General features: G+C 47.4%; 1 protein-coding gene across 5 annotated transcripts in view; it reads left to right on the top strand.

The window, feature by feature from the left end:
- Positions 1 to 16519, top strand: part of EPB41 (erythrocyte membrane protein band 4.1) — a 100488-nt gene that overhangs the window by 80286 nt on the left and 3683 nt on the right. For all 5 annotated transcript variants that reach the window (XM_075722041.1, XM_075722038.1, XM_075722037.1 and 2 more), the window contains 4 exons: positions 12256 to 12384; positions 14118 to 14219; positions 14694 to 14774; positions 15626 to 15731. In XM_075722041.1, the coding sequence (XP_075578156.1) occupies positions 12256 to 12384; positions 14118 to 14219; positions 14694 to 14774; positions 15626 to 15724 (411 nt within the window). In that variant the 3' untranslated portion in view covers positions 15725 to 15731. The remainder of the gene's footprint in view (positions 1 to 12255; positions 12385 to 14117; positions 14220 to 14693; positions 14775 to 15625; positions 15732 to 16519) is intronic.

Here is a 16519-nt window from a genome sequence, read left to right as displayed (position 1 = left end):
GTTGGCAGCTGCTCCAGCAGCACAGAAGAGCAAGGCGTAGACCTTTATTACAGGGACTAAAATGTGTGAATATATATAAATACATGTATTTATAACCCTTTATCGATCTGTATCTATGTGAACAGTGTTACTTAGGAAGCTAGCAGATAGGCTCGCAGGAAAAAGACATAAGGCAAATATGGCATGTGCTGTCTGATCTGAGGGACCGTGGTGTATCACGGACCATTCGAGCCGCCTCTCTTGCTCTCAGTGTACAGGTTGAGGCTTTCTAAATGCTGTCTCAGAAACTTAGGTTGCTAGTGACACCCTTCATTTTAATCTCGCAGGAATCTTTCTGATTACTCTTGTAACCTGCTCTGATTAGTTCACCGGTTTGTGCCTTTAGGACTTTGTTTTGTGAGGATGCTGATTTTTCATTGGAAAGTATTCTTCCCTTTTTAATACACTGCCTTTAATACAGAGTCTTCCTCTTTCAGCGGTTGGAAGTCTAGAAGTCACTGGGTTGTTGCACAGGCGTACCGTGGTGCGAAGGAGAGCTGTCAGCAGCGCAGCCTGCCTGCTGCCTGCCTGCTCGGCACGGGCAGCAGACGGACGGTGCTGCTCGGTGAGCCGCGTGCCTGCGTCCCAGGAACGCGCCTTAGGATGCATGCGAGCTCCATCGAGCTCGGCGCGAAGTTTAGGAAGACTGTCTCGAGAAGGTGGGCCCTGGAGAGGAGAGGTGGGGAAGGATGCTGAGGTGCCACGTGCTGTGCAGAAGATGCAGGACGCGAGAAGCCGGGGGGATGCTTCTGGCTGGGATTCCCTGCCTGAAACTCCTTCCCAAAATTAGAACAGACATGGCGAAAAACAGGGACTGGTCATTCTCCCCAGCCTGGCGCGGAGAGAGAAGGGACAGGAGTTACTCGATCTCTCTCTGTCCATTTTCTGTCCGTATTTCCTGGAGGAGAGCAGCTTGTACACACACCTGCTTCCTTTCCAAAGCCATTGCTTGGCTTAGCTGCCGTGATGCTGCGTTGGGCGCTGTTGAGGTTGCTGCGTGCCGTCTTCCTGAACCAATGACAAGCACTCTGAAGCCATACCAGTGGCTTTTGCAAAGCCATGGTTTCTGTAGCTCGCTCTACCATTTCCAAAGGAGCTGAAGTCTAAAAACCTTTGCCCAGAGCAATGTTTGAACATAGTGCTCAGGGTATCTTATCCCAGAGTGATGAGACGCGCTCTGTTGGTCACTTAAACTCAACTCTTCAACTTACTAATTAAAACGGTCTCTCTCTTGCTTTCTCTTTTTTAAATCTTGAGATAAAGCTGGTTATCATCAGCAAAAAAACTTTGGAACTTTACATTCTGAGAATGCTCAGGAACATTTTTGGGATTTATATAACAATTATCACTGCAGAGTATAAAGAAACTGGATAAATGCTTTATATTTCTATGGCAGTTTAGAGGCCAGTTATCTATATTCATCTGGGTGGATATGATCTCTCCTGACAGAGAAAGCCCATAGCTTATCAGGAACAGAAACCTCATCCGTTCGATGCCGCAGCGATGTGCCCGCTGTGCTCCAGCTGCTTCGTCAGTCGCTCCTCTGCTTTTTTCCCCCATTTGCTTGTAAGGCAAAGGGAGTTACAGACGTGCCCCGTGGCAGTCCACGTAAGGTCTCGTTCCTGCGCATTGTATATCCCGTTCCTGCGCATTATATATCTCGTACACATTGGTGCTGTGCTGGTTGAGTCCTGGTTCACCCCTTTCCCTTGATGTCTGTGCAGGATGCGGTGCTGAAAGGAAGGATTTTGGGATGCCTGCTGCTGTACCCGTGCCCAGGGAGAGCTGATTTGCTCTAGCTGTGGTTAAGGGCAGAGGGCTCGGGGTTCTCGTAGAGGAACCAATGCGTGTGCTTTGCTCCCTTTTTTTCCTCAGGAACAAACTTGCTGCAAAGCACCGGCAGCCCCCCGGCCGCCTGCCCCGCCACTGTCGCTGACCCCGAGTGGTGGTGGGATTAACGCACCCTGCTCGTACGTGGCCGGGGCGGTGCCAGTCTGTGGGTGATGGAGAACTGAATTATCCCTTCCAAAGGGACGCTGGAAATGCCTGCAGCACCTAACCTCATCCAGGCTGGCATGAGAAATCCTGATTTTTCAGTGTGACCTGCTGCAGAAAATGACATTTCAGTTACTCTGGCATGCCGGTGACGTAGCTACGATAAGACTGCCAACAGTTTTGATGTTCATTAGACTTTCCCAGTGTTTTGTGGTGTGGCCGCTCGGCTGCAGCGAGGCTCTTTGGTGCTCGCGTGTGGGATCCAGTTAGCGGCTGTCGAGGCTTCAGCGTTTTCCATCACAAAGTTGGTGGTCGGCTCCACGCTCACTTTCTGAATCTCCTTGCGCTGATATTATCTCTTCTGAATGCCAGATAAAACGCCGAAGAGCTTCTTGTGCTTTCATGCTTTAGGAAAAGGTGGACGTGAGTATTTCGAAGCAGCAAGTGTGCCAGAGCTGATTGCTTGAAACTCAGATCGAGCTCTGAGGCTGCGTTAGGTGTCGGGCTGTGCGTGATGATCATTGGTGATACCCGAGGTGTGCATTACTGTAAAACAACCTCCCTTTTTTCTTTTCTGTTATTAAAAGCGAACAGATAAATGAGGGTATTGTCTAGAACTCCTGCCATGTGCTGCTTTACCCTGAAAAAACTCCTGAACTGAGGACTGCATGGGCAGCTCGGGTTAGGGTACGGACCAGCTCTCCTCCCTTGCGGTTTGTGCAGTAACTAATGGTGACCCTAAAAAGTAGGTATTCAATATTGATCTCCTATCCTGATACAATGAGGAGAGGTGGATTTCCTCGACGTGGCGCCGAAGGAGCAGTTTGTGTTTGCAGGAACGAGCTTGGGCTGGCCTTGCTGTGTCCGTACCGCGCGGCTCCTCGGGAAGGAGGGCCAAGCCTTTCACTTCACCTACGGGGCGGTCATTTGTCACTCGGAGAATTATTCCACTGGTCTGTTGGGTTTTCTTTTTTCCTGGTCGTGAGTTGATGGCGCCTGTTCTGACTTACAGACTGAGGTAGGATGCTTTCTGGAAAAATTTAGCGCAGAGAAGGGTTACGGATTCATTTAGAAACTCTCTGGTCTGCACTTCCCAGTGGGTGACATTGGAGAACCTGACAGCGGTGGGTTCTCTCCTGTCCCTGTTTGCATCTCTGCTGGTTTGTGAAGCTGGAGGGAAGCACTGGCCTTGGTTTGTGCCGCTTTGGGATCTTCTAGCGGTGGTGCACAGTCATGGTAGATCAGTTCATGGGGACTAAAAACACTTTCTTTTTTACCTAAAATGCTCTCTTTGGGAACACTTTTTCGGTTTTGTATTTTTTCTCAGATTTTTCTTTGTAAATATGTACATTTATCATTAATAAATGTTATTGCAAATCAGATTCTTCTTTCCACTGCTTATTAACAAAAAAGGTATATATGACCAATGCTAACAAATTCCTCGGACTAACCCTCAGGATTGCTTTCTCCAACCAGGAGCCAGCAGAGCCCAGGCCATTACCGGTTGCATTCAGGGTGTTGGGTCTGCTGGATGCCCTGGTGTGGGTTTCGTGCTCCTGGGGAGCGGGGGCACACAAGGCTGCGGCTGTAAGCAATGCACGCTCTCAAACCGGCCACAATAATTTGATTGAGGATTAAATCCAGCTTGGTTTAAGAAAGGCTTTGTTCGCAGAGGGGTCAAAAGGTTCAGCCCTCTACCAAATACTTAATGTAACGCTAATACGTTCTCCCTCTTCGCTTCTGAGACTGAATGGCAGGAAAAATCGTTTGCAGAAAGTTGTCCTGAGAGCAGAAGTGTCGCGGGTCCTCTGCAATGCAACTGCGAGAGCCTCTGCCCTGCATGTTGTATTAATTTGAGGACAAAAATGCTGCTTTCTATTTTTGTAAGCGAAGAAACCACATTCCTAATTAACCACCACCTTTCTGCTTGGTAATACAATGCAAGCCTCTGGCTGGGTGTTAGCTGGTTGAAGCTGGCTGAGGTTGTGTCTAGAGGCTGTATCAAGAGTCAGTCGTCATTTTAACTCCCAACTTTTCTTCTGTGAGATTATTTACCTGGATAAACTGTTTGGCTCGTTCCGTGCAGTCACGAGTGATCACAGGAAAGCCAATGTGGCTGCGACGGAGCAGCCCGAGGCTCGTGCTGCTGCTCTCCTGGATGAGCTTGGCGTCAGAGCGGAACCATAACTTGATTTATGAAACGAAGCGAGCGAAACGCAGCAGCACAAAGGTGATGTCAGTTATAAACCCTGATGGTATCCCCACCCTTTTCACTTGCTGCTGCTACGCTAACTCGGAGGCAACGTTTGCAATGCCACTAGCAGCTTTTTCTCTGCAGAGGGAATTTGGAATAAGAAGTGCGCAGCTTTGTACCCCCCATCCGAGGGCACCTGCCCCGCAGAAGGGATGGGAAGGGGATCAGGGTGGAAAGGGAGAGGAAATGCTCCTGGAATCATATTGCTCAGCAACCTTATTGTAATAACTTAAGTATTGATCTTGAGGTTGTTTCATGTTGCCAGGTAGTTGATGCACTGGATTGGAAGTGGCTGCTGTGTATCATGTAAAATACCTTGATCATGACAGCAAGTTAATCTTTTTAAGCTTGTAGCATGCTGTGTATTTTCTAGCCTTACTTTAACTTTGGTCAAATTCTCTTTTATCCTTCTGTCATCTGACTATGCTGGTCAGGGTGTTGTGATCGGATCAATGGCAATTAAAAAATCAGCCCCAAAATGCAAATCTGTAGGTAATGGCCATTATTTTCAAATGCCAGGGTTTGTTGAACGGCTTCTAAACTTTTTAACTTCTACCTTTAAGGCAAAGCAGTTCCATAAGGCATGGCAGGTATTGTAAAATAAGGATCTCTTCTCTTCTGCTTTATAATACTTTCTACCCAAGTGCTTTGACAGCTGTGAGATTGAGCACCATTTGGTCTGGGAGTTCTCACTGGTGAGTGCGGTTCGCTGCAAAAGCAACATCATGTACTCGTGCATCTGTAGACGGTCACACCGAGCCTTTTAGCTTACGTGGATACTTGTTGGGGGATAACCTAATAACACGCGCCAGCGCTGACGACTGCAGTGCCGTACTGCAGAAGGGGACTGGGAAGTACCGACTAGCTGGAATGTATAGCATTTCCTATGGTGGTTGTAGGGAGTTAGCGTGCATCCTAATGTCACGTTTGTATCAAATTTTATCAAATGTCTTTGGTAACTGGCAGGTTGACATCGTTTTAGCACTCCTTAAGTTTCCTGCAGGGTAGGAGTCTGGTTTGGGATGAGGATAATCGAATATTTCTGGGGGGAGAGGCAGCAGCATGCCTGCACGGGCTGCAGAAAACAGGCATCCGCTCTGGCAGCGCAGGGCAGCTGCTTCATACGAACATATCCTGACCCAAAACAGTCGGTTCTTGAAAAAATACGGGCAAACAAATTTACACAAAAACACTTTTTAAGAAAAACAAATCCTTTTGGTCACTGGCATCAGCCATGCAATTAAGCCTGTTATTAATTTATCCCCAGTCTGAATTATTGTGTGTCACTTACTACGCTGTAACGCTTCAGCTGTATCCTCAGTATCTGTCAGCAGCAGGCGCACAAAGATTCGTATTTAGCAGGGTAATATTTCACTTGCATTCACGTCTGGTTCGATTTGTTTCTTCTGGGGCATTGCATCCTGTCCTGTATTTTCTTTACACCGTGGATGGCTTACGCGAATAGTCTGCTTCGTGCTTGATGTAGGCGTCGCTGGTTTGGTTTTGTGTCTCTGGAAATGAGTAGTTTGCAGCCCAGGCACTCTCAGGTTTCATGGGTCTCAAGGAGAGCTTGGGACTTTGCAAATCTGAGCCCTAAAAATAGGAATGCTTTTGCATTTGCAAATTAAAATAAATCTTGATAAGATCAGAATTTGTAACAGATTTCAAATTCCTAGGGTTTGGTTGATTGGTTTTATAAAAGCATCATCTTTTCTAGCCTACATGTAAACTGCATTTTTAAATATAGAAGCAAACATTTAAAAACATTTAAAAAAAAAGGTGCATGTAAATAGATAATTTTATATAGAAACAAATACCTTTCAAATAGTCTGACTTCTTACTGGTGGAGTAGGAAGGCAAGAAAAAAAGCGCTTCTGATCAGTGGATCTTATCAGGATTTCATTCCGTCTTTATAGCTTGCATGTTTGTTGCGGCACTGTGCTCTACTGACAACCAGTACGTGTACGCCATGGGCTTCATTTAAGCTTTTGCCTTCCTTTATGCTTTTACCATACAAGATACTTCCAAAATGCAAATTATTTTTTCTGTATACGAAAGGGAGCTGGGAAGTTGCTTCATCTGGATACAAATGTTTGTCTCTTACATGGATCCGCGTTTGTGTAGCTGCTTAATCTGCTTTGTTTCATCTGTGGTTCTTTCTCTTTGGTCGAAGCAGTGCCCCAGCTGGTACGTTAGGAAATCTTGCTCCTAAGGCATTTTCCATTAAGCCCCAGAAGACGTACTGTGTCTTCTCCAGAGCCCGTGATTAATTTGCAAGGTTTAGCACATCTAATTAAGGAAAGATCAGCATATTGGCAGTATATAAATCGAAGTTTTAAAGCAAGATTAAGACACGGGCATTCAAAGCTGATAACCTGCTGTTTTGTGAAATATTGCAGTGTAGTATCTTGCGTTAGGCAAAATGAGGGTGGGACCTGGATATACCTTCGGAGGGGCACATGTGGAAGTGGCCTTCGATCAGAAATAACACTTCCCTACGTGTGCCGTCAGACGCGACCGTCACGGTGCTGGTCTCTGTCCCTTCACTCCTGTTAAATGCATTTTCCTAAGCAACGTCCCAAGAACTTAAAAGATGCCCAAGAGGCTGGAAATCCTAATGGATAGAAATCTTACAGGTAATCTATCTGCAACATAAAGAAGCTGGGAACTGAAGAATACCTGGGAGGTAGAGTAATTTCTTGAAATGGTACTAAAATAAGCATCTGTTTGTTCCTACATAAAGCAGTTACCGTTCTGAACGTACTATTGAACTGTGCCATTAGATGAGGTCAGTCAGGGTGAAAGCCTCTGGTGTACAGAAAATGCATTTTACCGCATAACCCACAGGCTTCAGACCTCACATTTTAAGCACAAATTACAATTTTTTGGTTGCCCAGAGAATCTTCTTAATAGAAAGTGAGGCAACAGTTTCTGTTCGTCTTAATACCACCACCAAAATTAGAGTAACACTTGACAAAATGGACTTGCCATGCTTTTATGAAAATTTAATCACTGTTTTTGGATGAACAGATATGTGGCTATTTTTATACAAAGTCACCAGAAATCAACTGTGAGGTTAATTATTGCAAAGAATAATGGCATTGATTAAGCAGCATCCCTCTGGGATTTTTCTGTCCTTGTTCCCTGATGATGTATGATGCGACAACTTTGACATGTGTGAAATTGTAGGTGCCCGTAACTGCTTATTCTGCCCTTCCTTGAAGGCAACTTTCCGTGTCAGGAATGCGAAACACAGTTCCTAGCACAGGGCAAGACAGAAGCCATCCTGCACCGCTGGTGACTGGAACGCTGCTTCTCCGTGCATATGAAATATTCACCACTCGGGCGTTTGGGCAAACAGCTGATTTTTGCTAAGGTTTTCTGTCTTGTTCATGTTTTAACTCTTCTCTTCTCTTCTGTCACTGTTGCTTCCCTCCTGGCTAGAGGGCTCCCCGAGATGTGCGAAGACCTAGTTGAGACCTTGCTAACGAGCTGAACGGAGAGCAGAATAGCACCAGCCTTAGTTAAACCCTCTGGCTTGGCACGCTCTTCCCAAATATCTCAGGTGCTCTAGACATGCTTGCTTGCTTCTCGGAGGGCTGAGCTGCTTCATTACGTGTCTTCTCTCCCATGCACCATCACAAAAGCCAATTATGTTGTACCTTCAGGAGGTTAGCTACCGCAAAGGTTTCCATACGCCAGCTGCCTTTGGGATAAAGTATGTTACAAATATTTCCGTAGTCCCCAATAAACGGTCAAATGCAACCTGTTGAGCAGTCAGCCGAACCGCGCATGCTCGGCGGCGGTGGGGTCAGCACACATCAGCGCGAACATCTGGCTTTCCAGTTTAAAGCTGCGTTCCTTTATCCCTCAGCTGAAAAGTTTTGTGCTAAGTTGTGCGAGTTAATTGAATACTTTTGTCTCGAAGAAATAATACAAATTCTTTCAGATGACCAGACTGCATCGTCAATTCAGGAGCCTCTCGGTAATTGAAGCAGTTGATTTCAATAGTAGTTTGTAGATACTCTTACAATAATTTTACTAATGCCATAATGACAAGTCTGTGTCAGTTATCCCGGAGACTGCAACAGCAAAGAGGGTGCTCGGATGTGTGAGCATTGCCAGGGGTGAGGAAAAAAGCAAGGCACAGGCTCTGCGGATTATCGTGCACACGAATTCTGGGCTTATTCTCTTTGCCTCCACATGCAGATTAAAGCACAGCGTAAAAAATGTTTCAGGGAGTTAGAAGCAGAACCGGGGTATGGTTTCGGTGTAGTCGGTGGGTTTTGTTGCACATGTGAATTTTGGATGTGTACAAGTCCCTACTTGCTAACACTGAAATTATTCCTGTTTCCGAACTGGGCAAAAAGTGCTTAGTGGTGGCTCTTCCTTTAGTTGCAGAGAGCTGTTTTAATATTAATTCCTTAAACGTGAGGAGAGTGGATTATTAATGTACCGGGAAGGCCATGCGAGTAAATGCACTGGATACATCGCATAGCACAAAGGTTTTCAAGCTTTCAAGTGTCCAAACCCCCTGCTGTTGCATGCGTTACGGAGGTGTGATATATGATAAGAAACCAATGTTTTGCCTTTATGCTTCCTGACCTCCTGTTCTCCCTAACGCTCTCTTTCTCTCTCTCTCTCTCTCTGGCCGTTTTTTGTGTATTCGTTTCTTTTTAGAGAATGGGTGACTTTCTCTCCAGAGAGGATGTGGCTGCAGTGGCAGAGAGGAGCAGTGCTAACACTGGCTTTGCGTGGGAGGGCTCAAAGCGGTCGGTAGCTTTTAGTGAGACCCCAGTGCCACCCGCCTCAGAGCCTTCTCCCAGCCGTCACTTCGCTGCTTCCTCCCCGAGCAGCGAGGAGGAGGAGGAGGCGGCAGCTCCCAGCCTCCCCGCGAGCGAGGAGGACCCGAGATGTGGAAAGGGGGTTTGCGCGGATGCGGAGAAGGACTCGGAGCTCTCTGAGCTGGAGCCCCCCGCCAGCCCTGCCGCGCCTCCCCGCCAGCCCTGGGGAGGAGAGGAGGAGGTGGCGGAGGCTGGTGAAGACAGATTTGCCTTTAGAAAGCTAAATGGCGAGTGTCACGACTCAGATGTTAATAACGGGCTGCCGGCAGTCATTCGCTGCTTCCAGGTAGTGAGCCCCAGCGCCTGCTCCCCCACACCCCCGGCTGGCTTTGGAGCGGGATCCCAAACACTGCAGCAAGCAGATGCCACGGGCCCGGAGAGGAGTTGTGCTTGCGTGGCTTGGACGCGTGCCCGGAGCTAACTAGCCGGTTAGCCTGCAGTCGGTGCACACACGCCCCCCTCAATTTACCTTTGCGTTAAAGACGAGCCCCCTCAATCTACCTTTGCATTAAAGACGAGCCCCCCTCAATTTATTTATCTTTGCGTTAAAGACGAGCCCCCCTCAATCTACCTTTGCGTTAAAGACGAGCCCCCCTCAATTTATTTATCTTTGCATTAAAGACGAGCCCCCCTCAATCTACCTTTGCGTTAAAGACGAGCCCCCCTCAATTTATTTATCTTTGCGTTAAAGACGAGCCCCCCTCAATCTACCTTTGTGTTAAAGACGAGCCCCCCCTCAATCTACCTTTGCGTTAAAGACGAGCCCCCCCTCAATCTACCTTTGCATTAAGGACGAGCCCCCCTCAATTTACCTTTGCATTAAGGACGAGCCCCCCTCAATTTATCTTTGCGTTAAAGACGAGCCCCCCTCAATTTATTTATCTTTGTGTTAAAGACGAGCCCCCCTCAATCTACCTTTGCGTTAAAGGCGAGCCCCCCTCAATTTGCGTTAAAGACGAGCCCCCCTCAATTTATCTTTGCATTAAAGACGAGCCCCCCTCAATTTACCTTTGCGTTAAAGGCGAGCCCCCCTCAATTTATTTATCTTTGCATTAAAGACGAGCCCCCCTCAATCTACCTTTGCGTTAAAGACGAGCCCCCCCTCAATCTACCTTTGCATTAAGGACGAGCCCCCCTCAATTTACCTTTGCGTTAAAGACAAGCCCCCCTCAATTTATCTTTGCGTTAAAGACGAGCCCCCCTCAATTTATTTATCTTTGTGTTAAAGACGAGCCCCCCTCAATCTACCTTTGCGTTAAAGGCGAGCCCCCCTCAATTTGCGTTAAAGACGAGCCCCCCTCAATTTGTGTTAAAGACGAGCCCCCCTCAATTTATCTTTGCATTAAAGGCGAGCCCCCCTCAATTTGCGTTAAAGACAAGCCCCCCTCAATTTGCGTTAAAGACAAGCCCCCCTCAATTTACCTTTGCATTAAAGACGAGCCCCCCTCAATTTATCTTTGCATTAAAGACGAGCCCCCCTCAATTTATTTACCTTTGCGTTAAAGACGAGCCCCCCTCAATTTACCTTTGTGTTAAAGACAAGCCCCCCTCAATTTATCTTTGCGTTAAAGACGAGCCCCCCTCAATTTATTTATCTTTGTGTTAAAGACGAGCCCCCCTCAATCTACCTTTGCGTTAAAGGCGAGCCCCCCTCAATTTGCGTTAAAGACGAGCCCCCCTCAATTTGTGTTAAAGACAAGCCCCCCTCAATCTACCTTTGCGTTAAAGGCGAGCCCCCCTCAATTTGCGTTAAAGACAAGCCCCCCTCAATTTGCGTTAAAGACAAGCCCCCCTCAATTTACCTTTGCATTAAAGACGAGCCCCCCTCAATTTATCTTTGCATTAAAGACGAGCCCCCCTCAATTTATTTATCTTTGCGTTAAAGACGAGCCCCCCTCAATCTATTTATCTTTGCGTTAAAGACGAGCCCCCCTCAATCTACCTTTGCATTAAAGACGAGCCCCCCTCAATTTACCTTTGCGTTAAAGACGAGCCCCCCTCAATTTACCTTTGCATTAAAGACGAGCCCCCCCTCAATCTACCTTTGCATTAAAGACGAGCCCCCCTCAATCTACCTTTGCATTAAAGACGAGCCCCCCTCAATTTACCTTTGCATTAAATACGATTGCCGCAGCGCGACGCCCTTTGCCTTTCTTTGATCAAAGCGTCCTGTTGCATCCCCCAAAAGGGAGATACTTAGGCTCCAAAGGCATGTAATTTTAGTTCCTTAAGGTTTTTGCCGTTTCCTGCTGGACAGCAGGCTGAGCCTTAGCACAGCAGAGCAATCTGAAGCGCTGTCAAACGTGCTTTTACATCGTGAGCGTGGGCTTTGATGTCCCTTCCTGCTCCCCACCGTGGGAGGTATTTTTGCCTGCTTCAGTGTTGGTATTAATTGCTTACGGTTAAACAGGTGCCCACTTCCCCTGCTAACAGTCATGGTGGCATCTATCAGGTGCGGGGACGGTGAGCAGAGATCGAGCCCTCTGGGGAAACACTGTGGGTCTGAACTAACTCTGGTTTCTTCTGGATGATTATCAGGTGGTGGAACAACTGATTTCTCTTCCCCCCATTTCTCTTTCGAGATGCCATGTTTCTGTTTTGTCTGACATTGATTTAATAAAAGTTAAAGACCTAGGACCTGATGAGGATTTTTGAATAAGTGTTTCACTTGCAGTCAGGATAAAGCTGCTCAGCTGCGATCAAGTCTTTATTTGCCCAGGGTTCCTCTTAATCTTGACATTGTCATCAGTAGATGAGGGTCATCTTTTACCGGCAGCTGGCGATGAGCTGCCAGTAATTAGAAAGTTAATAATCAGTGGAGACAGTTTCTTTGTGCTACTGTGACACACCGGTTAAACCCTTAATGCCTCGCTTGGGCTGACCTGAGGACACGGTGTCGGGCAAGGTCCGGAGGATTTTTCTGTCTGTTTAATCCTCACACATGATCTCTGCCCTGTGAGCAGCGTGTCCTACCAGAGGCTTAAAAACCAAAGATTTCCAGGCTGACCTTGGTTCCCACAGTGCTTTTATCAGATCAGTGTCAGAACATTTGCCAGCAGCACGGTCACGATGTGGAAATGCTAACTGGGTCTTTACGGAGATGTTTTTAACCCTGTCTCATAGCCACCACTAGTGAAGACACAGACAGTCACCATCTCCGACATGTCCGGCACCGTCAAAAGCGAAATTCCCACGAAAGAAGTCCCCATTGTCCACACGGAGATGAAGACCATCACCTATGAAGCTGCACAGGTAAGGTGTGTTCTGATTAATTTTCCAGGGGCTTAATTAGACTCAAGCATTCTGTTTCTGAATCCTCCGGATGAGGCAGCGGCACCTGCCTTTCTCCGAGCATCTGAGTCACAGCACAGACGTTAACCGGTGCTGTGGACGCTATTTCCAGGTGCACCTGGTATTGTTAGAGGAGCAGTGGTTTTACAGTCCCTGAAGACTAATTATTTTTTCAAGGTGTGCATGCAAACAGAATTTATCTTCAGCCAGCGGTGGCTTCAGGATATAGATTTGTCTGTAGAGTTAACCTGAGTTGGCCTTTTTTCTGCAAGAGATACCTTGTCTTGTTTTCCCCAGCTCTCCCTGCTGCTTATACCTCTGCAGAACTTGGTTTATAAATGATTTGATTGTCCCTTAGGTTTCAACCCTGAAACAGGTGTTGAAAACCAAAAGTTTTGTACAAAATGCAACCAGAGTGGGTATCTGGTGATTAGAAACTAGAAATGCTAGCGGAGCGATACCAACATACGCAGGTATGATTTCCTTGCTGAGGTTAAAATTAATCCTCTATCTAAAATAGGTTTTATTTATCTATTTGAGAATTTGGAGCCTGTGTTAGCTTGGGTTTGTCATAACTGCTTGTTAGAAGCAGCCCACGCGCTGCTGTTGGAGCGCAGTGACCGTGGGATGTAGGTTCGGGTGCGGGTATCCCACGGACCATGCTTGTATAACTTGGGGGTTCCCGAGGAATCTCGTGGCTGCTCCGCATCCTCCCCAGTTGCAGGAGTAAAGGAGGCATTCGGACATGCCTGCACCGGGCGGTGGCGAGCATCGCCCTGTTTCTCAGCGAGTGACTAGATGAATAGAGACGTTTTAGTCTGGTTACTGCTGTTACCGTTTCGAACTGGGAAATGAAAAGGAAAAGTGCATCTCCAGGGCTGGGAGAAGACAGCCATGCGTGCAGCGGCTTGTGATGTGCCATGAGATTTCTTCCAGGCTGTGGAAAATGGTCCCACCTTGTGGTAACTGCAGATATCGTTCCACCGCCGTGCTGGGGATGCTGCCCGGTGTTAGTTGTGCACCGTAAGGGAGGCACGAACAGCATGGCCAGGATGAGTTGGCAGGATGAGATATTTAGGTTTTTCGGCAGATCTTGAAAGGTTGAGTTGTGCAGCATGGGAACCAAGTAACCAGCTATAAAAGAAGTTGTTCCTAGTTCAGCAGGTATCTGGACTTTGCTTCTGCAGAGTTTGAAGTGAGTGATGTGCAAGGTGTTGTCAGGAGGGAGGGAGGGTAGAAAGTACCTTCTGAATCAGATTGTGCCCTCCGGCTTTGTGAACTTCCATGGATCCGGGCAGGTGTAACTTGGGATAGGTGTCTGCTTTGGTCTCCCTTCGTGGTCCAAAGCATGCACCTTGGCATGGAGCATGACCAGCGCTGCCGTGTACCCAGATTTGGGTATATCCCAGCCCACCTGGTCTGAGGAGTGTCATAGGTCCTGCCTGGGTGATTTTGTGGATCCCTGCATTTCCAGCCTTAAAGTCCGTGGGCTTTGTGCTGAGCCTTCAGAAACCTGGGAAGTCCTTGTGCAGCGGGGCACAGCTCAGCCGGCTGCAGATCAGCTGGCTCTGTCCCGTGGTCCACGATGGAGAGGAGTTTCTGTCCTTGCGTTGCGTCCTGCTCTGTTGATGTGGAGACCCTGCTTCTGTCCACACTGCCCGCAGAGACTGATGGCCCGTTCTTCTGTCCCGCAGACAGATGGTGGCAATGGAGATTTAGACCCTGGCATCCTGCTGAGTGCTCAGACCATCACTTCGGAAACCACCAGCAGCACCACCACCACACAGATCACGAAGGTAACGCCACAGGCACACGATAAAACGATGACAACAACTAAAACAACAACACGACAGACAGATGGGCAGAGTTGAATAATAGGGGAAAAAAGCTTAAGCCCAGTTCTTTTAAAGAAATGTGATTAATACCTGAAACAAAGCGTGAGGTTCCCAGGTTTGCCTGCGTTGAATGGAGACTGGAGATTATGCATTAATTGCAGTGCAGTCTGTGGACACGGGCTCTGACTGTCCTGTGGGACGGCGGGAAAGAACTGTACTGTGAGTCAGAGCTCTTCCCTGGCTCAGTTACAAGAAAATGAATATTTGACAGTTTTTCTCTGAGCAGTGGCAGTTTTCCCCCGTGATTCTGATACCATAGTATGACAGCAGTATTTGGTAACACTATTTTTGATACTGCCTTTACACAGGCAGCCCCAGTGCACATGAATTTCTTTTCGCCTCTAGACTAACAGTTGTTTCTTCCTTTTGTACTAGACTGTGAAAGGTGGCATTTCAGAGACGCGGATTGAAAAAAGGATTGTCATCACAGGAGATGCAGACGTAGACCACGACCAGGTAGGAGCTTGGATGCGGTCCAAAAGAGCTTCTCAGAGCTGGCACGAACTAGACAGGCTGCCTTTCCAAAGACAACCAGAAAACAACCTAGGGAAATTTTACTGGGGTAGGAATAAAACTTCAAAACTGATTTCAATAATAAATTCCTCTTTGACAGGAGGAGTACCTGCGCCAGCAAAGCTTAATTCTGCTCTGAAACCGGTGTTGGCAGCAAAGTTTTGATTCCAGAATTGGTTTGGACAAATGCAATTTTTAAAAAAAAAATCCACAAAAACGTGAAATAAAAGTTTTCCTTGACATCTGAATGATCTGCATTAATTTTCTAGTAACTTTGAAATGCTTTTGCTGCTGTGCCAGAAGTCATTTCATAGCACTCGGCACCTGCATTAAATCTCATCGGCTTTATATGAAACCTTGCTGATGAGTCAGCCTCATTGGCCTCTAGCGTGTGTTGGAAGTGATGATTTTGTCATCAGAGAATTATACTTTGAATTTAATTTTAGCTGCAAGTATCATGGGGCTGGAGAACATTTGTACGACAAGAACTAGTTTATTAATTCCAAAAGAAACTGTCTGAGAAGATGTCTGAAATGCATCATCACACTTACTGGAAGAATAAACAGGGTTTGCTTAATTTTGCTCTCATCCATCTTCTACCATGGGGCAGTGGAGAGATGTAGCGTATTCTTAGAAAACAGCTTTTCCTTTCAGAAATAATCTAATACTACCCAAAGTCACCAAACTGTGCAGCTGAAGTGGAATCACTTTTCTTTTTCTCTCCCCAGAATTAGAAACGGTCTCTTGTCCCCGAGGAGCCTTGGTGGCTTGCTCTGAAACGTGCTCTCTTTCAGGTTCTAGCGCAGGCGATAAAGGCAGCAAAGGAACAGCACCCAGACATGTCGGTGACCAAAGTGGTTGTGCACCAGGAGACCGAGATCGCGGAGGAGTAGCGGCTGCGTAAGTAGGGAGACCACGTACAAGGAGCCACGAGTGCCGCTTTCCCTGCCCAGGGCAGGGGGCTTGATCTCCGTGCAAGCGAGGTTTGGCTAAATATGGTCAAAAGTTTAAGTAAAATTATTATTGTTAGCTGATGAGTCTCGCTCAGGCTGTTCCTATTAAATCATTTACGGCTGATGAAGCAGTCACAAATACAGACTAATCCTGCAGTGGAAATGAGCCAGAAAAGTCTAAAAGAAGCTACAAGGCTCCTGTGCCGGGGCTGCTCTGCCTTAGCAGACACCGTCGGGGCACCAGCAGCACACCGAGCTGCAGGTTTCGTGCGGGCCCCTGCCTGTGTCAGTGCCAGGTAGCCCCTGAGCTGGACCCCAAGCTCCTGACTTGCCTGGGAAGATCCCTTTTCTGCAGCCTTGATGGCTTTGGGAAAGAGCTGCTCGAGGAATCCAAGAGCTCTGCCTGTGCACGAGTGCTGTAAAGCCCGTCCTGCCCCAGCCGGTGATGGTGGTGGTGCCCAAGGCGGTGCCGTGCGCTGCGCTGCCTGTCCTGCTTCGTCCCAACAAAGCTGGTACTTGCAGAGGTTTGGGAGGTGGAACAAGGTGAGAGGAGAGACAGCATGGTTTAACAGACGTTGTGGTTGAGCTTTTTAACTGTCCGAACCTAAATAAAAATGGCAGAGCTCTCCTAAGGCTTCCTGGGCTTGCAGCTCTTAAAATTTGGTCCTTCAGGGATGGGAGCAGGACGTTGTTTGTGCCAGGCGCCTGGGAGTGGCTTTGAGCCTGAATTCACAC

The sequence above is a fragment of the Pelecanus crispus genome, chromosome 16, assembly GCF_030463565.1.
Source record: "Pelecanus crispus isolate bPelCri1 chromosome 16, bPelCri1.pri, whole genome shotgun sequence".
Lineage (NCBI taxonomy): Eukaryota > Metazoa > Chordata > Aves > Pelecaniformes > Pelecanidae > Pelecanus > Pelecanus crispus.
Note: the sequence above shows the minus strand (reverse complement) of the source record. Positions and strands in the feature narration are given on the sequence as shown.